General features: G+C 37.8%; 1 protein-coding gene across 1 annotated transcript in view; it reads right to left on the bottom strand.

The window, feature by feature from the left end:
• The window catches only part of HEATR5B (HEAT repeat containing 5B), a 96,360-nt gene extending 72,030 nt beyond the window's left edge, over positions 1-24,330 (bottom strand). The window contains exons 1-14 of the mRNA XM_077764283.1: positions 24,285-24,330; positions 23,111-23,258; positions 19,792-20,003; positions 17,196-17,304; positions 15,443-15,592; positions 12,794-12,965; positions 11,030-11,187; positions 9,851-10,100; positions 6,489-6,644; positions 5,740-5,990; positions 4,059-4,170; positions 2,268-2,420; positions 995-1,094; positions 570-679 (exon numbers count right to left, since the gene is read on the bottom strand). Of these exons, the coding sequence (XP_077620409.1) occupies positions 570-679; positions 995-1,094; positions 2,268-2,420; positions 4,059-4,170; positions 5,740-5,990; positions 6,489-6,644; positions 9,851-10,100; positions 11,030-11,187; positions 12,794-12,965; positions 15,443-15,592; positions 17,196-17,304; positions 19,792-20,003; positions 23,111-23,236 (2,059 nt within the window). The 5' untranslated portion in view covers positions 23,237-23,258; positions 24,285-24,330. The remainder of the gene's footprint in view (positions 1-569; positions 680-994; positions 1,095-2,267; positions 2,421-4,058; positions 4,171-5,739; positions 5,991-6,488; positions 6,645-9,850; positions 10,101-11,029; positions 11,188-12,793; positions 12,966-15,442; positions 15,593-17,195; positions 17,305-19,791; positions 20,004-23,110; positions 23,259-24,284) is intronic.
• Between the last annotated feature and the right edge of the window lie 69 nt (positions 24,331-24,399).

The raw sequence follows: 24,399 nt of genomic DNA, 5'->3' as shown, positions 1-24,399 counted from the left end.
ACCACCCAATGATGTACACACACTGAGGCTGAGCATATCAGAATTCTTGGGCATGGCTGAACTGAAGACAAATCAATGGCTTATTTTAATATGAACATTTCACATAGTATTTGATATCTGTAAACTACATTATTATTCTCTTTCAAGATTCCTGAACTATTGGCTATATTATAATATATATGAAGCAGTTTACGATACTAATTAAAAGCCTAGACTTTGAAGCTGACCAGCGGGGTCTGACTCCAAGCTCTGCCACTTACTAGATCTCAGACTTAGGTAAGTTACATTAGCCCTCTGTACCTGAGGTTCTTCATCTATAAAATACACGTGAATTACCTCATAAAGTTGTGGTTAGAGTCACAGAAGAAAATACACGTAAAGGGATTAGAACAAACCTGGAACATAGTAAGTGTGCAGTGAGAGTTAGCTACTGTATACGAAGAAAAGTAAAATGGTTGTCTTAACTTTGTATGGTCAGGGGGACAGCCCCGGTCAGAACTCTGCAATGTTGTGAAGAACTGGAAAGGTATACTGGAGAATTTTTATTAGCTACTGCAAATTTTATTTACCTTCATAAGTTTTTGGAGGTAACAAAGCCAATATATCATAAAGTCTTAAACGGACCATTGCAGCACTAGCTTTCAGATGAACTCCATGGGCTTTAATCACAGACGGAATGCTAAAATATCAAAAGTACAGTCGTTGTCAGCTTATTAGAATTAGTGTTATAGACATTTTCAGCAACGTATCAATGTACTGTCAAAATACACTGGTGAGTATAACATTTTCATCTTAGTTTATACTGTGACCTTTATTGGAACACTTATATAAAACACAATATTTTTTCAATCCATTCCATTACTATAGTTTTTAAGGTCCTTTAAAAAAAGTAAAGTTTTACATGTTTCCTGTGTGACGTTAGAGGGAAATACAAAACATGACTATTTATAAATATGTAAAATTGGATATTAACTTGTTATAATTGCTTACTTACTGTGACATCATCGTCATGGCACATTCAATTGGGGTCATCAATTTTCTAATCACATCTTCAGTTAGGAGCTCAGGGCAATGTGCGACAAAACTCCTCATCGCTAGATAAAAATGTTCAATTCTTAATTATTATGAAATATAAGGTTCTGAAATCAGGTCAAATCAAACAAAGAACTAACTGCAACTATAGAGAAATATCATTAGAAAAGGCTAGAAGAAAGAAAGGTGGAGGGAGGGAAGGTATCTGTTAGGGGATTTCTGTGAGTATGAATTGAAAGGTCTGTAACATCACTGAATTCAGATAACTACAAAGAAAGCAAGACAGAACCAAGGGTGGACAAAATGGCTCAGTGAGAAGGAATATCTTTGCTGCCTCTTTAGCAATAGAACTAAGACAAAAACAGCTCTTAGATGTCTGGGAACAAAACTGACACCTTGCCCTGCCACCTTTATGCTTTAAGCATATATCGGTTTCCCATGGTTTGGGAAAAAAAAAACTTTCCAACCAAAAAAGAACAGTCACCCAGTGTAATTCTAGTTCCCAGTTGAAACAAAAGTGGAGCCTTTCCTGTAAGTTGCTGACTTCTAAACAAAAACAATTTTATTCATAATTTTTGTAATGTGGATGTCTGAAAAAAATGCATCTCAACATTTGCAGATTTGATAACGATGAAGGAAACAGCTGTTTGTCCGTTAAGAAAAGATTGACTATCAACTCAGTAACCTGGGAGATCCTGAGTGTCTTCTTCCTTTAAATACCCACTGGGTTTTTCATGTAGTGACAGTGCCTCTGTGACAGGTAGAAGACTGCAATAATGGGGAATCAAGAGGCCTGGGATCTCCCATGTGACCACTAATGCTGACCTCTTCTTCCGCGTCACTGCTTCACTTCCATCTCAAAATCAGGTTACTTATGGGATGCCTGGGTGTCTCAGTCAGTTAAGCATAAGACTCTTGGTTTTGGCTCAGGTCATCATCTCACAGTTTGTAAGTTTGAGCTCAGTGCCAACAGACGGAGACTGCTTAGGATTCTCTCCCCACCACCCCCCCCACCCCTGCCTCCTACACGCAAGCACGTGCTCTCTCACTCTTTCTCTCAAAAAATAAATAAATGAAAAAATTTGGTTACTTATAAAGTTTCTTTCCCAGTCTACAAGTCTATGAATTTATATTTAGACATTAACATAAAAATCTGAAGCAGTGATTTTCCTTAACTTCACAAATATTTTTGTAATAAAATTATATTCTGGGAGCACACCCCTTTCAGTTCTTACCACATAAAGCTCCGGCACGACCTTCCAATGTTACCTGCCAGGTAAAAGAATCGCCTCGGGCCTTCTCCGCCTCCAATTCCTTTAGAGAACGAGGGAAAACATTTCGCCACAATAACAACATCTTGGGCAGATGGTATCGAACTACAGATGGTCCTAATGGGGAAAAGGAGAACGCGAAACCAAACATACATAAAACATACATTACAATAAACTATTTGTAAAAAAATAATAATAATAAAAATAAATAAAAATAACCCATTTCTAAATAAAAAAAAACATACATTACAAACAAAAGTCAAAGAGCCCTACACAAGCTTTAATATTATCATTTCATTCTACCTTCATGTATAATAGTAAGAGTTTCAAAATGTTTCTCGTATTTTCCAGTGTGACTGAGAAATGAGTGGCATACATCACTGTACAAGGTGAAGGCTTAGGTTACAAGTAATTGTGAAATGAGTATCACAACAGGTCTGGCCAACATTCATCACCTCATATAGATACAATAAAATGGAAAAAAAAAAAAAGGAAGAAAGAAATTAAAAAAAAATTTCTCCTTGTGATGCAAACCCTCAGGATTTACTACTCTCTTAACAGCTTTCCTGTCTGTCATACAGCAGTGTCTGCAGTCACCACGTAGGACGTCACATCCCCAGTACTCCTTCGTCTCAGAACTGCAAGTCTCTACCTCTGATCACCTTCCTCCACTTCCTCCCAGCTCAAAATGTTTCTTATTCAGTGAGGAAAATAAATATCTATTAAAGCATAATAAAACTCACCTACAAAGACTCAACATTTTTAGCAGCCAAACATAAATCCGCAAAAAGTACTTTAGAAGAAATTACCCAACTATGTTCAGAATGGTGGATTGTGCGTTATCAATTATGAAATACATCTGGGACACAGTTTATGGTATCTTTTCTGTAAATATACATGGATATAAACATATATACCCAATCCCACCCCCCACACTTATATATTCCTCCATTTGGGGGGCAACTAATAATGGTTAATTTTGTTTTATGGAGGAGCAGTATGTTTAGAACTAGGAATGTGTATTTACACCGCTAAGGAATTCCTTTAACATACCATTGAACATATTTAACATAAATTTCTGGAAGACTTACCACTTTTTTTTTTTTCCAGAAAACTAGGTCAAAGTAGCACTTTCAAAACGTAGGGGCTCAAAGTAGTGAGTTACTTTGTAGGACACACAGACATACACACACACACACACACACACACTTTTTACAGTGGAAGCTGGACATGTGAACTAAAAAGTTGACACACCTCATCACCATGACAAATTTCTGTTCTATGTACAGTGCTGAATTTTGCTTGCATCTCAGATTTGTCACAGCACTTAGGGAAGTGAAGGGGAGAAGGGTAACTTCAGAAAATCAGCACCAACAAGACCACTGAAATGTGACTGTATCACCCCACCAAAATCATGTCACTCACATCACTTTTAGGATGGAATGTTCCCCATACTCTCATCTCATTTGGTTAACACTAAGCCACTTAGTTAGACCACAGCTAGTCTCGGGGTGAAGGTGATACTTTGTTATTTTTTAAGGTGAAACTTTGTTAACAATTTTCTCCTTAAATGTACTTAAGCAGAAATTACCAAAAATAGAAATCTACTCCCAAATGGGAGGAAAAACACCTTCACCATTTTACCATGTCATTCAAAGTCTAGAATGTGAAGTTTAATGCTTTTAAATTACATTTTATTTATAACCTACTGACAGTTACAGAGTAAGACGAGATGCTACTCAGATATAACTATACCTAAAGTCATAAGTGCTCCGAGTAAAAGCCATCCAGCCTGGGTGCGCTGTAAAGACAGCCTGCTATTTTGGGCAGCAGTTCGTAAGAGATCTTCAGCGATACTAACTACCATCTGCAAGAGAAGTTCAGAATTGGATTTTAACTGAAACAAGTTAAAGAAACCAAATAAGAAAGTACATAGCGAGTATGCCTTATTAAAAGGCATTTGCTGCTCCCATTAACGTTTTAAAAGAGCCAACATCAAGACCTACTGCATCTCAATTGCACTGTCATCTCTGAGGAGACCTCGGGTAGCACAGGGGCTGAGGGAGAGCTCCAGGGCCAGGCTGCCCAGGTTCATGGCCCAGCTTTGTCATTTCCTGGCTTTCCGACCTGGGACACATTAACCTCCCCCTCTCAGTTCCCTCACTCGTAAAATAGGAATAATAGGAATGCCAACCTCACTCCAGCAAGGATGAAATAAGTTAATACAGCAAAGCACTCAGAATAGTGCTGGTCCATGTAGCCACTTATTAAATGCTATTATTGGTAGTACCATCATCCTATATTTAAAGATTTGTTGAACTGCCAATATGTTTCTGCCATTAAAGTAATCTTACAGCATTTACAGTCTTAGAGAGGTCACAGGTGAATGGGAAGTAATAAGCAGCACACCAATAAAAGACAAAACAGTAAGACAGATATAGTAGTGGTTTGCAAGGGCAAAGGTTATCGTAGACAGAGTAACTCTGAGGAAATTTTGTGGAACACATGATGGAACTTGAATTGGGCTCTAAACATATAGATACGTTTGGTTCATGTCACCAAGAAGGGAGAGGAGATTCTACTGAGTGAACACAGTTATGAAGGCTGCAAAAGGCATGGGAAGAGGGCAAGATGACTAGCCTAAGCAGAGCAGTGGGAAAGGAGAATGAATGGGTAGAATGACAGCAAATTGTGGAGGTGACGCTTCACTAGACAGAGGGAATTCTACTTATTCTCTGAGGTTGGATAGTCCCTAAGGGTCTCTGAGCTAACGTGAAACATGGAAGTGGAGTGGGGAGACCGGAGAAAGACTGCAGGCGGGTAATCAGAGAGGAGGCAGTCGAAAGACAAAGGGAGGTGGACACCGACACCTGAGTGGCAGCTACGGAGCTCTTAAGAGCAACTGGATCTGGGCCTAATGTCCGAGAAAGAATAAGAAGTTAAAAATCTAGCCCCAATCTACATATGGAAAGTTGCAGATAGCATTTACACAAATGCTTAATATTCTTGAGAAAAAAAACCCCGACAATAGTATTAGTAGGTATCGTAGAAAGAATAAGAAAAAAATTGACTCATAAAAACCATTCAACTATTAATATTATCAAAATGCTAAATGCAATAGCATATTCTCTTGACATCTTTGAATAGAGCAATGTGAATTTTTATCTCTAACGGATGAAAAAAAGCTCTGATTTCTACATAATAACTGTTATGGGTCTGTTTTTTTTTTTTTCTCTCTAAAAAAAAATGATACTACACTCAGACAACAGAATTAAAGGGTCTGTCAAATTCCATATTAGCATCACACTATATTTTATATTATTAGAGTAAAACTGTTTTTCTTTGATCACCCAGCTCAACATTAAACACAGGAGGTGTTCCAACGAAGACTAAAGCCCACATGAAAGCACTTGTAACTCCGTGGTCTCTGTCGTACCTTTCCCTTGGCATGAGGAATGCCCAACGGACATTGATGAACTCCACCTAAGAGAGCAGCCATTGCAAAGCTGTATCCACTAACAGCTTCCGGTGATGTCTTCAGGTTGTTGAGCCGCTCTGCACACCTGTCTAGAAATGGCGTCAACTGGAAAGGCAATGCCACAGCCACACAGCGCAAACACCATGCGGCAGCAAGCCGAGCGGCCATACTCGGATGGAGAAGCACTGAAGTCACTGTCTCCAAAAGTCCTAAAAAGAAATACTCAAAAAATTATTCTTGAACGAAGTCCAATGATTCCATGAACTAGAAGTCTACATGTAACACGATGATTAAAATCATAATCATTATGGTTTTAGCCAGATACATTCAGAACTTTGCCAAAAAGTGCATCACATCGTCTCAGAAACAGCAGAGAACTTTAAAGAAACATTTTCTACAAAAAACTTGGTATAATTACACCCAATAAAATATAAATGATGTAAAACTTAAATGAATGTTTAACAAACGTTAGCCAATTATTACAAACAACCATGATGTCTTTGTCTCCCCAAACTTTCTTTCACCATTTATTCAACATTCACAATCACAGTGAATCTTAACTTAAATGAAACATAACTGATCTAAATGATCTAAAAATTGCTAATTGTAATGACAAGCAATTAATCAGGAGTTAAACATAGACCACATGTATGACTTCCTTATTTAAATAGTGAAAAGAATCCCAGCAAGTAAGTGAATCCTCATACCTATAGATGCTTCCTGAATGAGAGGGGAAGCGGTAGCGTTCAGGCTCTGCACCAGGCTCCCGAGCTCCTGGAGGGCACAGACCATCACATGCTGGCTTGCTGCGACATCTGCAGCTCCAGATTTGTTTTCACCACTCGTATCATTCACTACTGTTTCTGGAAACACACAATCAGGTGTTTGATGTGGGTGAATTAAATTGTGACATAATGTTTTTGATTTATACAACTGATATTTAAGTTTATTTATTTTGAGAGAGAGAGAGACAGCGTGAGTAGGGAAGGGGAGGGGAGAGAGGGAGAGAGTGAGAATCCCATGCAGGGTTTGGACCCATGAAACTCTGAGATCATGACCTGAGCCGAAACCAAGAGTTGGATGCTTAACCGACTGAGCCACCTAGGCACCCCTACAATTGATATTTGTATATCAACATTTACACTAGTTGATGTCTGGGTGTTAAAAACTCTGTATGTAATTATTTCTTAGCAGAACGCTTATGTAACTAAACACTGAAGTGACTTAAAAACACTGTTAACAACATCATGACACTACTTCAATACACTCTGGGGTATATCGTCTGCTATAGGAATACATCTAGCTCTAGTGATCAGCAGCAAGCCACATTGTACAAAAGCACTGGCTCTGGAGAAAGGCAGTGCGGGTTCCCGTCCCATCTCCACTAGTCACGTCAGCTATGCGACTCCGGGCAAGATACTCCACTGACCCAAGTCTTAAATTCCTCATCTGCTCAGAGGCTTAAGGGCCAATCTCAATGGGCACTGTGGTGATTAAAACGTCAATTCATAAAAAGAAGACAGCACAATGGTGCCCGCAATACATGTTCAGCAAATGTCAGCAGCCATTACTCTTACTTTATTATTATCACTGCTATCAAGGGCGGCAACACTGTCAAATTTCTAACTAGAAAGGAAGTAGATCTGTAAGGAAACTGGCTTTAGAATTTCTTACTGAGATGTTTCCTAAAGTTCCTTCAGCTTTGCTGCCCCCTTCCCTGGCTTTTCACTTGAATTAAAATGTATTTAACATAAGACAAGTGAAGATTTCTTGTCAAATTAATTGAGAATATATTCTGGCCCATAAATCCCAGAGATATAGCATTGCATTCAATTCTGCTTTTAAGATTTAAAAAATTTTTTGTTTTGTATTTATTTAGTTTTAAACTAAAACTGTATAAAACATTTAATTTATTGGTCTTTTGGGGTATCTGATGTATCACCAGTGTATTACAACTAAGCATTTGATCTTGGCGCTTCATCAACAGTAACTGGTTCGTTTTTGTGACATTGCTGAGGAATCAGCGGTTTCTGTAGAGGCTCAAGGGAAAGCCCTTTGGAGAAACATGCAAGTTCCTTTTGTATATCTACAAAAGTTTTATTCACTCTGTTAATTTTTTCATCATTCACAATGTTTATCTTCTTAAGATTAGTGATAACTGGCTTTGCTTTGTTTTTAGTCCTAAAATTCTTTGGCTGGCTATATGAAGTCCATTCCTGGACATTTGCCCTTAGTTTGCTCTTGGCCATTGTTTTTGATAACCTCATTCAGCAACTCAAGGTCCAAGTGATGCCATCTGCATGCTTTTTAAGATTCTTTTAAAAATCAAATGGCGGGTGCCTGGGTGGCTCAGTCAGTTGGGTGTCTGACTTTGGCTCAGGTCATGATGTTGCCCTCTGTGAGTTCAAGCCGGGCATAGGGCTCTGTGCTGACAGCTCAATCTGGAGCCTGCTTCAGATTCTGTGTCTCCTCTTGTCTCTGCACCTTGCATGGTCATGCTCATGCTCTCTCTGTCTCTCAATAATAAATAAATGTTAAAAAAATATTTTTGAAAAAAAAATTCAAATGGCTAGTCTATGACCTTAAGATTAATAACGCTTACGTGACTGTAAAACTTCCTTACCTTTATTGTATTCATTGTGTACTAATAGACTAAAATCTAAATATAATGCATAATAGTAGAATATAATAGATTAATACATTACAGACTGTAATTTTCATTATGGGCTTCTTTATTTTTACCTATTTCTGGACTTGGAAATGCATGAACTCTACCTTTTGCTTACTAAACCATAAGCCCCTTGACCAGGTATTATCTATATCTGGTTCACTATTTTATTCCCACAATCTGGCAGTGTTTCTGGCACTCAAACATTTCTTCAACACATCAATGTACGAGTATTTTTCAAGTTGTGAAACTAGGACAGACTATTATTTTAATATAACTAAAGAATGATGCCTCACTAATCTAAACACGCTTTAATCCACAATTCATAACTTGTAGTTAGCCCTAAGCATTTAAAAATGGTTTGCTAAATAAGCTATTATAAACAATGAAAGGGGTGCCTGGTTGGCTCAGCTGGTTAAGAGTCTGACCTAGGCTCGGGTTGTGATCTCATGGATTGTGAGTTCGAGCCCTGCATCGGGCTCTGTGCTGACAGCTCAGAGCCTGGAGCCTGCTCAAATTCTGTCTCCCTCTCTCTCTGCCCCTCCTCCACTCATGCTCTGTCTCTCTTTCTCTCTCTCTCAAAAAATTAACATTTTTTAAAAATTTAAAAAAAACAATGAAAACTATTTGTGAATTTACTTTCATAGATTTTATAAATTGTTTAATGCATATTCTCTAAATATTAGTTGCTGAATATTTTCTATTCATTAAATTCTTATTTCTAAAGACCACTAGTAGGCAATACAATTTGCATGATTAGAATTAATAAAACTGAATTGTCCTACAGAATTTATACCTTACCTTAGATAGTTCCCTAATTGGGTTGCAGGCCTATTGGATTACAAGGAACTTTTATCTCACTCATCATTCAAACCCTGAATTACTGCTTTGCAAATCACAGATACTCAATGACTATTTGTTAAACTGAACATTTTGTAAAATGGACATTTCTTTGAAAAGGATTTCTTTTAATTATGAATTACTGAGGTTTCACAGTGTATTCTATGGTGGGCTAATAACCACGTGTCTTCGCAGTAAGCCTATTAATGGAGGGAAAACAAACAAACTTGTGTTTATAAACAAAAGGCTCCAAGCAGAATAATTACAACAGACTGTTCCTTAAAGACTGCAAAGCACAACAGAGCTTACTAGGAGATCTCTAGCATCAGTATAGATTCTGGAAATAAAACAGAAAACCTAACCTTTCAAACATGCTACCTAAATCTCTAAAAATTTGATTTTACTGTAATTATGTTATTTTAATAATAAGAGTTCTCAATAAAACTATTAAACACAGTCCAGAAAGTGACATGAACAAATCAGATTTATTATATTTATCAAGAATAGTAATACAAAATGAAATGACTAATCAACCAGATGCACTAAGATACCAATTCTTACCTACTGCTTTCATCTGTTTTCCAATGGCTTGGCATATTTCTTTGGCAGCTGCGATCTGGGCTTTTTCACCTAGCAAACTGCCCACGGTAGCTCTTAGGATAAAGGAGACACATCGTCTTGAGTACACAGCCTCTACATGTGTTTGCGTTGCCCGAGGATGGGAGACCAGATCAAGTACGTGCGACAAGAATGTAGCAAAGCTACGCTCCAACCACTGACCACCCAACGTAGTCACAAAAACGACATATGCCTATAAAGATAAAACTTCAGATAAATTATATAAATCAACTGAAATTATAGGTAAAGCAACTACAGAAATATATGATAACAACACACAAAATATATTTGAGATGAAAGCTGAAAAAATTGAAAACTTGAGACCTGGTGGAAGTATCTTGGACTAAAATCTGTTCTTAAGATAACAGCTTCATGAAAAACACAAAAGAGAATGGGAAGGGAGGGAAGGAAAGCTGAATTCACCCTAATGATGAGGAAGGTAAAAGGCTGTAGGACTAAGAAAACTCACACATCCTAAACAAACATTGACCTAGAAAACAGCTGCTTATGATAGTAGGATAAAAATGGTTTAATATTATTTTACCCTTGTTTTAGGAACAATGTATAGTTGGGGTGATTTTGACTAAGATAACAAAGAAATATTTTATCTTATTATGTATTAATTGTTCTTAGATCTTTAACCATAATACCTTATTTGGTTAATTATTATTTTGAGATTATAATTCCAAGTCAGAATTCATTTCATAATTGCACTGGTGATTAATCATTAATGACAAATCCAAAGTATTAACCAATTCAGTTGGCTACAGGGTAGCTGGAGAACATTAAACTCTAAATGCCTAAAGCTATTTGAATCTAATTTCAAATAAAACTGAATTATTTTACATCTGATTGTTTGCCAAGTAAAACTTGCAAAAATGTTGTCGGATACTTATGTAAATATAGTAGACAAAGGCTTATTTACTCATCATGAAGAATCTATCTTTCCATATAAGTGTGTAATTTGGAATTTGAATGTAATTCATTCATTTGGTAAAATAAATGTTTTGAAAGAAACCAGACAAGATTAAAAACCTGTGTGTACTGTTAGCTAGTAAGAATGTTCCATGAGATTTCACAAGCGATGCAAACAGAATTCTTTTATACGTATACACTACAAACCTGTGTAACTCCAACTCTGACTTCACGATTAACAGACCCTCCAACTTTTAACATTTCTCCACCACTCTTGAGAAAACCTGATCCTCCACGTAGAAATCCTGTGGCCATGAGTTCTAAGACTTCATCAAATGTCGCTCGCTTCACATTCTGGCGCATTACTTTCAGAAAGAAAAATAAATTCATATCTTGCTATTAGTTGAATAACACTTTCTTATAAATCTCGCTTAAAATTGAAGTAATTATTTTTAAGGATTCTTTACTACAAAGGATATACGGTCCTTTTGTTTTCTTATAGTCTTTAAATTTACAATGTACTTGTGAAAATAAATTCAACTTTGAAGTTAAATGCTAGAAAATGGAAGGAGCTAGATATTAAAAGCAATTCAATAAATCTATGCCAAAAATAGCCTAATAATGTTAACCTTGATATATGTAACACAACCAGGACAGAACACACCCACAGCCATCACTGATCACAGCTGTCATTCCCAACTGAGGTGGATGCAAAGACACTGTCAAGTCCACGCTTTCTACACAATGGTTAGCAATAAGCTAAAATGTCACTGGACTGCAGCCAACTTGCCACCCCTTGTACAGAGCTTCACATTTTACACAGTCCTTTCACAAACAGCTGCAAACATAATCCTCACAAAAAGTCTGTGGGAGAGGTATACAGCTCATGATTAAGTATGTAAACTTTGGAATTTGGCTGCCTGAGTTTGAATTTCAGCTCTGACACTTAATAGAACACATAACAGAACATAAATTAACACAAGGCTCTAAGCCTCGACTTCCTTATTTATAAAATGGCAGTACTTATACGGGTGCCTGGGTGGCTCAGTTGGTTAAGCATCTTTGGTTTTGGCTCAGGTCACCATCTCACAATTCATGAGTTCAAGGTTCATGAGTTCAAGCTGTGCATCAGGCTCTCTGCTCTCAGCACAGAGACTGTTTCAGATCCTCTGTCCCCCTCCCATGTGCGTGCATGTGTGCATGCCCTCTCTCTTAAAAATAAACATTTAAAAATAAATAAGTAAATAGTAGTACTTATAATTCATAGGGCTTTTGTGAGGATTAAATAAAACAATTCTGTTACATGCTTAATTCAGTGCCTGGCACTGAGCACTTGATAAATGATACCGGTCATCATCATCTAATTGCACAGATTGAAATAATTATCGTTAAAGATGAAGAGACTAAAGTTCAGAGAGTTTCACAGCTAATTAACATAAAAGCCTAGACTTGAATCTATGACATCTGATTCTCCTTCTACTATACAGAGGTGGAGTCGGGGTGGGGACAGTAGCAGAAGGTGGCTCACTGAGCATCTACTCACAACTCTCCCTGACTGAGGCATCTCTATGGAACTGTGAGGTACAGCACAAGTCACATGACAAATCAATGATGCCTCTGATTCTGCTTAAAATAATCATAAAAAAGAAAGAAAGAAGCAAACAAAATACCATAAGAAGGGTCTACTCATCAGAGATTGAAAGTTAAAAAGCATATAAAGTGCCAGACTCCAGTCCCTTGAAGATTACACAATACTTGCTTATATATCCAGTATACTTGATACATATTATCGTATATATTATTACCATAAAACATGTCTGTATCAAGGAAAATTCCATTTGGTAGTGGACAAAGACACTCAACAATTTAAAACTTTAAAATGGCTTCCCTACAAGAAAGAACTCACTTAGATAAATTCCATATACCTTCAAATATCTGGTATAGTCTACATTGGGGGCTGGCAAACAATACCTGTTGCTTGTTTTGGCATCAACGCTGTAGCCATGACTGTTCCTAAGAGTTTAGACACTGCCACCCGAACCCCATAATTTGAGTTTTCCAAAGCCTTAAAGCAGAGAGTGGCAATATTTTCCAGTTCAGCAGTCCACATGAACACAGCTTCGTTCTGTAGTTCGAGTAGACACTGGACATTTAAAAAAAAAAGTAAATTACATTCTACAACTTCCACTTCTAGCAATATAGTAAGAATCAGATTTACTCTTTCTCCTGAAACAACAAAGAATTAAATTAAAATATATGAAACAATAGTTTTCAAGACCTTGGACATCACGCAATGAAGCACAGTGATCCTTAGGAGATGGAACATAAAGTTAACCCTGTAATTGTTCCACCTTACTGCCTTGAGTTTTCAGTATTTTGGAGAAAATATTTAACACTAAATTCTTATTTAGAAAGAAGAAAAGTCTTAAATCAATAGCCTCAGCTTCTCCTTAAGAAACTAGATGATGTAAAGCAAATTTAGCACAAAGTAACCAGAGACAAAAACAGAATAATAAAGATAAAAGAGCTGAAATAGAAAACTGAGAAGAAAAATAGAAATAAAACCAAAAGCTGCTTCTCTGAGATGACCAATAAATTTGATAAATCTCTAGCCAGACAAATGAAGGAAAGGGAGAAGATACAAATTGTGTACACACACACACACACACACACACACACACACACACACAGGAATATTACTCAGCCAAAAAGAATGAAATCTTGTCAGTTGCAATGACATGGAGAGAGCTATAGCATATTATGCTAAGTAAAATAAGTCAGTCAAAGAAAGACAAATACCATGATTTTACTCATATGTGGAATTTAAGAAACAAAACAGATGAACAAAGGGGAAGGGGGAAAGAGAGGGAAGCAAACCATAAGACACTCAATGACAGAAAACAGAGTTGATTGAGGGAGGCGGGTGGGGGATGGACTAAATGGGTAATGGGTATAAAGGAGGGCACTTGTGATGAGTACTGGGTTTTATATGTAAGTGATGAATTAATAAATTCTACTCCTGAAACCAATATTACACTATATGTTAACTAAATAGAATTTAAATAAAAATGTGAAAAAGAAAAAAAAGGAAAAAAAGATATCAACTCTTCTTAAATTGATCTATAGATTCATTGCAAAATATCAGCATGAATCAGAATCCCAGCATGTTATTTTTCTACAAATTGAGAAACTAATTCTAAAATTCCCATGGAAATGCAAAGAGCCTAGAATACTATTTTGAAAAAGAACAGTTGGAAGGTTAATACGACCTAGTTTCAAGACTTATTATGAAAGTACAGTAATTAAGATAGTGTTATTGACATCAAGATAAATCAATAGAACATAACAGAGTCCAAAAATAGACCCATACATATATGGACAATCAACTTTCAACAAAGGTGCAAAGGCAATATAGGTGAAGAAAAGATAGTGTTTTCAACATGGCGGTGGAACAAGTGAGTATACATTTGCAAAAAAGAAAAAAAAAAGGAAGAAAGAACTTTGAATCAAACCTGTACCATATTAAAAAAGTAACTCAAAATGGATCATAAAAGAAAGTACTTTGATTCATACCTTCCACTATATTAAAAAATTAAGTAAAAAGTGGATTGTATATCTAAGTATAAAACTATAAAACTTCTAGAAGGAAACATAAGAAAAACCTTCAGTTAGGAAATGTTCTTAGCTACAATACCAGCAGCATAGTCTACATAAGAAAAATTAGTAAATTGGACTTTAATAAAATTCAAAATTTTCCCTCTTAGAAAAGGATTATTTAGAGAATGAAAAGACCTGCCACAACTGAGAAAAAATATTTACAAATCATGTATCTGATAAAGAGATACATAAAAAAACAATAAAGTACTATCAAAACCCAATAAGAAAACAACTCCATGAAACAATGGGCAAAGGATTTGAATAGATTCTCCATCAAAGGAGGTAAGGATGGCAATAAGCACATGAAAATACACTCATCATTAGTCATTAAGGAAATAGAAATTAAAGCTACAATGAGATGTGGGTACATATATATGAGAATGGCTAAAATGAACAAGAATGATTAACCAAACATTGGTGAGGACGTGGAGGGATTAGAAATCTCATACACTGCTGGTGGAAATGTAAAATGGTAGGGGTACTTCGGAAAATAGTTTGACAATTTTTTAAAAAGTGAAACGCAGATCTATGATATGATCCAGTTATTCCACTCCTAGGTATTTACCCAAGTAAAATGAATGCATATGTCCACACAAAAACTTGTATGCAGATGTTCATACATTTTTTTGTAGCAGTCTGCATGGGAAGCAACTTAAATGTCCCTAACCGGTGAAGGAATAAACCAACTGTGGTACATCCACAAATGAAATACTACTCAGCAATGAAATGAGCTAATGACACATGTGTAACAATACAGATGAATCTGAAAATAATCATATTGAGTGAAAGAAGCCAGACCAAAAAACAAGAGAGCACATACCACATGATTCCATTTATACATAATTTTACAAAATGAAACTAATCCATGGGAACAATAAGCATGTTATCATATTTTAAAACTTAAAAAAAAAAAAAAAAGCAATCAGGAAAACTAATAGCATTATAAACTGGCCAAGCACTAACCTTGGCAACTGCGCACCGAACAGCCATTGACCTGTCAGTCAAGAGGGACCTGGCATTCTTGTAAATATCACGATGAGAGGAAGCTGCCGCACCTCCCAGTCCATTCAGAACTTTCTGTAGACTCATTAGGATTTCACTTCGCCCTTGAGACTAGAAGCAAACGTAAATCAAACCTAAAAACTTTGCTGTAAAACAAATTCCATGTTTAACAAGAACATACCAAAACACGACAGCTTTCTGGGCTTCATGGTCTCAGAGTCTTACCTTTAAACTGTAAACAGTAAGTAAGGAAAAGCAAAATAAAAATAAAGTATCCTAGAAAGTACCTGAAAGGTAAGAGTAATTATTAATTTCAATTAAATGATACCTTTCTGAGAAATTAGGTTATAGCTAGAAAACATATTCCAATGTTTCCACAATGTATTGAAGTGCTGCTTAATGAGAACATGAAAACAAATTCAAAAACTTCACTATAATCATATCTCAAGGATCCAAAATCTCAGAATGTGAATGGTTGAGCAAAACAGTAGTTAAGTAATACAAGCATTCTAAGAGAAGAACCATCCAATGCACTTTAAAAACATGTCACAGAGCTATGCTAAACCTTCATCTTTTTGTAACTCTTGTTTTCATACTCTCACAGTGCTTGGTTCGTATTTCTTATGGTACATTTATTCAAACACAGATCTCTTCCGCTAGACTTGATGAGGTCAGGGACCATGTCATGTTCATCTTTACATGCTTACTACCTGACAGCATGTGCTCAATCGTTGTTTAATAGATGAATAGACAAATGATTCCCAGAAGAAGGGCTGTCCAGGAAATCTTGACCTTTCCGAGATGAAGAAATTAGACTGTGAGAGTCCAGGGTTTGGTCTAATTTTAGTTAACACCAAGTTGATAAGGAACTTTCATAAGTAACACCGAGCTGACATGACAAAACAGAACTATTTTTACTCAATATTAGCTGCTGTGGATTGAATAGTGTCCTCCCAAAAGATTAGTTCAAGTGTTAAGCCCCATTACCTGTGCAGATGACTTGATGTGGAAATAAGGACTTTGCAGATGAAATTAAATAAAAACAAGTTCATACTCTATTAAAGTGGGCCCTAATCCAATAATTGGTATCCTTAAAAGAAAAGAAGAATTTGGATGCAAAATACAGATACAGAGGGAGAACATTATGTGACAACAGAGGTAGAAATTAGAAATGTGTCTATAAGTCAAGCAATACCAAGGAATATGAAGGATTGCCAGCAACTGCTGGAAGTAAGAAAGTGAGCAAGGATTCTTCCCGAATCTTCAGAAGAAGCATGGTCCTGCCAAACACCATGATTTTGGATTTTAGATTCCAGAACTGTGAGACAATAAATTTCTGTTGTTTGAAGTCACCATGGTCATTCATTACCCTGGGCAACCCTAGGAACCTAATACATTACTTACAGCTAATAAAATGGCAAAGCAAAAATATCCGTAGGGCTAAATAAAAAATAAGTAAACTTATTTTTGCCAAGGAAAAACATTCTGTTCCTTCACATTCTTTTCCTTCGCACTGAACTATGAGGTAATATACATTAAAGAAGGGGCAAGTAATATATATATTCTTTTGCGAGTAAGAATCTTAAATTACCTTGTTGCTAAGCACTAGGAGCACCACAGTGATAGGAAAAAAAAAGGCAAACGTATATTTTTAACTGACATCTAACTCCTGCCACAAGCAAAACATTTAAAAAATATCTGTTGTAAAACTTACCTCTGCACTTTTCAGAGATTTCAAAAGATTATTCACGGTTTCTGGAAATGCACTTCCTAACATTCTCCCCATTTTTTCATAAAATGCTCCAACGCAAGCCACCGCAGCCCTGTAAGAAGTGATGTTTTCACTGGTCATTGTTCAGGTTAGTAAAACAATTTCATGATACCTTTCTCACTTTCTGAAATCAATTTGTATTTATGCAGGACACTTTGGGCTACAAATCTTTAATTTTCAGTTTTCAAAAACACTTTGTTTGCCTACCTATTCATTATAATCACAACGAATATTACAGTTCATCGACTTGTATTGTTAGGAATACAAGAGAAGTGGGGGGGAGGGGGGAGATGGGCATGGAGGAGGGCACTTGTGGGGATGAGCACTGGGTGTTATATGGAAACCAACTCGACAATAAATTATTTGTAAAAAAAAAAATGTAAAGTACATTTGAAAAAAAAAGGAATACAAGAGAAGAAATGTATTTATAATAAATCATACCCATCCTTTGGAAAGAAACCCAAATTTTCCTTTCAAGAAGACTTCCCAAATTATGTCAGTCTGCAATGACTCTTTCTTCTCTCTCATTATATATAACACTTCATGTCAACCACTCATTTTGACAAAATTATGTTCTTTACTCTGTTGTGACTTGACCATTTATGAGACAAGCATATGCTTTGAAGTCTATCAGATCTGTGTCTAAATCCTAGGACCCGCCACCTAATAGCTATGTGTCCTGAGCAAGTTACTGAAGCAGAGACATTAAATACACTCACCTCACTATCACATATGTAATATTAGTAGAATCAGGGACTCAATCAACCTTCATCTATTTCACTCTAAATCCTGCGCTTTTTTCAATACTCTCCAGGCTGATAACAAAACTAAAAGTGACTGAGGTCACATGCCAGAATATTCAGAGAATTCCTAAACAGAATCCACGAATCCACTGGAAATACATATAAATAATATGCAATATGTAATAAATTCTACTTAAGCAGAACTAGAAAATCACATGCAGATTTGCTAAGTGGTGGAGAACTAAACCATCAAAGTATTAACATAGCTTCAAACTCCAAAATAAACTGGAAAGCACTGGTGCTCTCTAATCTCTTCTAAAATGTTTGAGATCTACATCTATCCCAAACAACACAGAATCTATTCACAACATACGTACGCAGTTGAAAACAGACCTAAAAACCAGTGTCCAGGTTTGGAATAATCTCCTCCTTTCCTCTGTAAGCTATTAAACTGGCCCGGGCCCCCTGCATGTTGGTGTAGAGAGTTATCCTTGGGCTGTTCTCTATCCTCAAACAGTATAGCTCTTCCTAGGTAACCTCATCCATATCAAAGAGTTGCTAATCTTCACTCTACTTGCCAAGAGCTACATTGTCAACTCAGACCTCTGAAATCCAGACCTAGACTTCCAATCACCTATTACACTCTGTCCCTTGGATATTCCCTCCTGTCCTGCAAGTCAGCACACCCAGAACTGAACTTCTCACCTTCCTCTCACAACTTGTTCCCTCCTCTATTTTGCATCTTTCTGAAAAGTTCCGTAAAGTATAAAGAACTTACTTCTGTTTCCAATGAGAAGTTTCCTCTGCCTAGAAAACAGGTTGGCAGACTACTGCCTGTGGGCCGAATCTGACCCATCGTCCAGCCTGCCACCAGTTTCCGTAAATAAAGCTTCATTGGAACACAGCTATGCTCATTTATTTACATACAGTCTGGGGCAGAGGCAAACAGCCGCAACAGAAATGTATATCCACAAAGGCTCTTTTTCATAAAGTGTATCAATCCCCGGCCTATTACATGCATCTTCCCTTCTTCCCATCTTAACCGCTTATTTGACCATTTCCATGTGTCCTTCCTTGTTGTTGATGTTCTTTAGCTGATGCTCCTTTGAGAAGCCTTCCTTGACACTGCTCTCCTGTCACACAACAGCTAAGCTTATTTAGGTGTTATCTTCCCCTGGACAACACTCCTCACTGTACTCTAACAGCTGATTTTCTTATCTGACCCTTTCATAGGATGCACCCTATAGCCATTATCCTTCAGGCTTGCTCTGAAAATGTCTGTCTTTGACCCAAACCACAAGTTTGACCCACAAGTTAGGTAAGTCCTTACTCAGCAAATTTGCAGGCAAAATGGTCTCTGAGCTATTCAATTCTGCCATTACAACATGAGAGTAGCTACCAGCTAAATGAAATGTCTGTATTCCAATAAAACTTTATTTACAAAATAGGCAGCAGGCTGGATTTGGCCTGTGGCCTAGTTTGCCCATTCCTGCCTGCATCCCATCGTCTAGAAATTCTTTTCTTTCTATCTCAGCCAAGAATATTCTCTCCGTCCAAATTTACCAAGAGATCTCTGTGCAAATTGCTAACACCATGCCAATTCTCTGTAGTTTACTGAAAGTCTCAGGGGTGACAAAACACATAATGAAAAGGAAACCCTTCCCCAGACCTACTTAGAGCTCTCGTTGTCGAGCAGCATGCCTCGGGTTCCACTGACCTGGGGGTCTTTATGACCAGTAGTCCCTTTTTAAGGTAAGTTACTCTAAAAACACCAAAATGTCAAAGTAAGTACTTACAGCTTTGTTGGTAAGTAGGCTGCAGTGTCATCTTTATTTCTGATAATATCATTACATTTATCAAGTGTTTGAAAAACAGTAAAAGTATCTCCAATGCTATAGAGGGCTGCCAGATTTTTGGCTAACAATTTTCGTGTAGGTGGTCCAGGTGAACTACTTATTAATCCAGTTAATTGTTCAACAAGCTTTTTCTGTTTTTCCTTTACGTCAGTCTGTTATAAAAAATAAAGAACATTATCAGCTTTTTTTTCTTCTGCGTGCTTTCGTTACCTTTTAATCAAAATAAAAAATACTTAACAGTTAAAAGCTGCATTATATTAGGCATAAACTCTTAAATGAAAATGTTCAAGATAAGGAAAAGTTTGGTAAGAAAGGAACCATTCTTGGAGCACCTGGCTGGCTTAGTCCGTAGGGCGTGAGACTCTTGACCTCGGGGTTGTAAGTTTGAGCCCCACACTGGGTACAGAAATTACTTAAAAATAAAATCTTAAAAAAAAAAAAAAAAGAAAGAAATGAACCATTCTTTCCTAAGTATTATCTTTCATTCCCCTCCAATACCAAAAATTTAGCTACTAACACAAGTGACTACTCTAGATCAAAAAGTTTTCACACCAACTTACTAGGAAACCATCAGTCAAAGGATGTGAAATATTGAGCATATGGACAACTGACATCTTAGAACCTAGCTAGGTTGGCCTGTAAAAGCAAAGTCAGCAGCTCATAAGATACAGGTCCATGAAGGAAACCAAAAAAAAAAAAAAAAAAACCCTAGGAGTCCTAGGCAGCACAAAAAGACATTCAAATACATTGATTCACTCAACAAATGCTTATTGTGTACTTGCTATATGCATGCACTATTCCAAGCACCGGGATGAAACAGTGAACACAACAAAGTCTCTGCTCTTATGAGCTTCTATTCTAGCAGCGAGAGGCCAAGTTTAACACGTAAACAAATGAATAGTGTGAGTTCTTACTGTTTTGTTCAGATAGTAACAAAAGGCCTCTCTGAAAAGAAGCAGAGGTGTGAGCTATGCAGATTATTGAGAGAAAAATATTCCAAGCAGAAAGAACAAGGGCAAAGGCCTTGAGGTGGGAGCTTGCTTGGTGGAGGACAGCAAGAAGGCCAGTCTGGCTGGCGGAGAGTCAGAGACAGGAAGTAATGGGAGATGAAGTCAGAAGAATATAAAGGATAAACTGTATAGCCACTTATACACCATTGTAAGAATTTTCAGATTTATCCTGAGTGAGAATCTGAAGCATAAGAGGTACATGATTAAAACGTTTTAACAGGAACATTCTGACTACTGAGCAACAAATACTCTACAAGGTCCATGGTTGGAAGCGTAATGAGCACTTAAGAAGCTGTTGCACAGGGCGCCTGGGTGGCTCAGTCGGTTAAGCGTCCGACTTCAGCTCAGGTCATGATCTCACGGTCTGTGGGTTCAAGCCCCGTGTCGGGCTCTGTGCTGACAGCTAGCTCAGAGCCTGGAGCCTGCTTCAGAGTCTGTATCTCCCTCTCTCTCTGACCATTCCCTGCTCTCTTTCTCTCTCTCTCTCTCTCTCAGAAATAAATGAAAACATTAAAAAAAAAAAAAAAGCTGTTGCAATGACCCAGATGAGAGTTGAGGGTGGGAACAATGGACATGATGACAAATAACTCAATTCGGGACATGCTTAGTGGCTAGAACCCATAGGATTTGCTGATAAATGTGATGTGAAGTTTCCAAAAGAGAGAAGAATGACTCTAAGGTTTATGATGCGAGCAACCAGAAGGAAGAAATGGTTGTTTCCTAAGATGGTGAGCACTGGGGAAAGGACAGGTTTGGGACGGGGAAATCAAGAATTCAGCTTTGCATATGTTAATTTTGAGATGCTATTTAATTGAGAAAGAGGTAGTTGGATATCTGGGAGTCATTACTGTATAGATGGTAGCAAAAATCATGAGATTAGGTGATATCATGGAGGGAATAAATATTTGTATATACTCTTCCCAACAAAATAAAGTATCTATTAAGTGTTTCAAGGCAGGGGATCAACTATGTCAAAAGCTGCTGATGGTCAACTAAGACAGAATACTGACCACTGGTTGGAACAATGTGAGGTCACTGATGACAGGACAAGAGCTGTGTCAGGGGAACGGACGCAGCAAACGCTCAGCTGGAAGGGGGTTAAGAGAAAATAGAGACTTCTAGCTAAGGCCCATAAATGAATCCATGCATTAACTTTGTCTCTCCAGAAACACTACGAAAAACTATATTAAAGTGCAACTACACACACACACACACACACACACACACAAATGCACAGATCCACAAGAGCAAAGAAAACAGGAAAAGAATCAAAAGAAAATACAGAAGCCAGGCACCCCCAATAGGGAAAGCTGACAAGAGACCTAGCTTACAACACGGAATCCCATAAAGCTCATGTTTGTTTTGTTGTTGTTTGAAGCTCCAGGTGCTTATGGAGGAGGGAGTGAATTATGTCTGGAACTGGAGGAAATGGTTGAGAGTCTAGAAGCTATAAGACTCTTATACCTCTCTCTTCCATTCAGGAATTAGGAAGCTCCAGCACAGCTGTGGGCTAGAAAGACTGTACTGAAAATGGAGCATTAAATGCGAGTTTACATACTGGATGCTGAAGTCCCAGCCTTCTCCCCCAGTTCCTAGAATCTAGGCAGCTAGTGATATGCCCTAAGACGATAGAGTAGAATAACTATGATGCCAATGCCAGAGGTTCCTCAAACCACAGGACTGGACTATAGTGGGGCACAGTTAACAAACTTCATCCTGCCCAGGAAACTTACTACTTATTCTTAAATTTGAGCAGACAGCCAAACATCACCAGACAGTTGAGGAAAGTATGTAATTTTCAAGACAGAAAACAAAACACGGACATAGTGAAAAGCAACAAGGCTAAAAAGACCATATAGGAAAAAGGAAACAAAAAAACCCACCCGATTATAACTGCTCTGAGAGATAAGTGAAGATATCGGGATTGCTAGACAGCGCAGAGGGACCACTTGCAGGTTAGAGATTAATGAACTTAAGATGAATGCAGTCATATAAACATATTTTTCTCCAGTCATGTTCAGCTGTCTGGATAGAGCCATGAAGTAGGCAAAGAGCTAGTTTCAAATGAGGTTCAGATTTTGCCACAAAACAGAAAAAGGACAGACAAAAATTTCTATTACAGTGTTACAGTCTCAATTCCATAAGTGACCCACAACCTTTCCAAAACATAATGCATGTTCCCTTACAAATCATGAACATATAATACTCTTCATTATGTAAACCCAGCTGGAAAAAAAGCAATACCATACCTTGTTGGCAGCGACCAATACTTTATCAAGAAATCTCAACCATTCAAAGATAAAAACAGGTCTCTTTGCTTCAGTGATTTGAGCCAAAGCTTCTTCATTTAGCAATAAACTGTGAGCCAGCTCCATTACTGTAGTTTAAAAGTCACACCTTAAAAATAAACAATAATATATTTAAAATAATAAATAAATAAAAGTCACACCTTAACAAACCAAGAAATACTTGTAAGAATCTTTTTAATATTAAAAGTCAAAGCTTAGTGAATATAACCACTAAGAACTGAAAAGTATGGCTTTACTTCTCATTTCATTTGGGAGAAATTTACATTACTTCTTTGAGGCAAAACCCAAGAACGTAATTCTAAAGAACAAGGGTAAAACAAAAACAAACATAAATGAAAGTCATGCTTGGTGAGGAAGAATTAAAAAAGGGGTAAAAGGTAAATAAAAATAAATATTGCAAATAAAAGGGTGCCTGCCTGCCTGGCCCAGCCAGTAAAACATGTGACTCTTGAACTCGGGGTCCTGAGTTTGAGCCCCACGTTGGGCATAGAGATTGCTTTTTTAAAAAATATTGCAAAGAAGGCATTATTCCAGAAGAAATATGCCTAGCGAAACACGTCATTAACCCATTCCACGAATGGGAAAACTGCAGCACCAAGATCATACACCAGCTGGGCCTGACAACCCACCCTCTTTTCTTGCTCACTGCTGAGTGCACAGCGCCCTTACCCTCCCCTGGCCCAGGACGACGTCAAAACTCCCAGGATAAAGATCTCACACGGGAAGTCTCCAAGAGTCGTCCTTCCGGACAGGAAAGGCCAGATCCTTGTGGCCGAGGCTTTAGTGACAACGCCGAGCGGTCGGGGAAATGCAGCCCAGAAGGGCAGCGCGCACTGCGGGTCTGAGTTGGCCCGGCTATCCGAGGGCCACCATCCGGGGACCACCGTGGCGCAGCGGCCGGCCTGGGGTAGATGGAAGAGGCCTCGCTAGAGCCACTCGGGCTGTCAACCACAGGAGGCGGTGGCTCGGAACCGAGCCCGGAGCCTGAGAAAGGAAAATGTTCCTTACGAACTCGATTTTCCTACCCAGTACTCTGAAAACGTACGAGGGGGACACGGGTGTGTGTGCGTGTCACCGTGCATGCTTTGGTCGCAACGGGGATGGTTGGCCTCACCTCCTAGTCTGGCAGGGGCCGAACAGCTGAGTTCCGGGGCCAGAAGCAGCTGCCAAACGACCCGGATGCCCCGCCTCCCGCACGCCTGCCAGCAGGAAGTGAGAAAAGTGCGCGT

The sequence above is a fragment of the Crocuta crocuta genome, unplaced genomic scaffold (assembly GCF_008692635.1).
Source record: "Crocuta crocuta isolate KB4526 unplaced genomic scaffold, BGI_CrCroc_1.0 scaffold164, whole genome shotgun sequence".
In the NCBI taxonomy this organism is placed as follows: Eukaryota; Metazoa; Chordata; class Mammalia; order Carnivora; family Hyaenidae; genus Crocuta; species Crocuta crocuta.
Note: the sequence above shows the minus strand (reverse complement) of the source record. Positions and strands in the feature narration are given on the sequence as shown.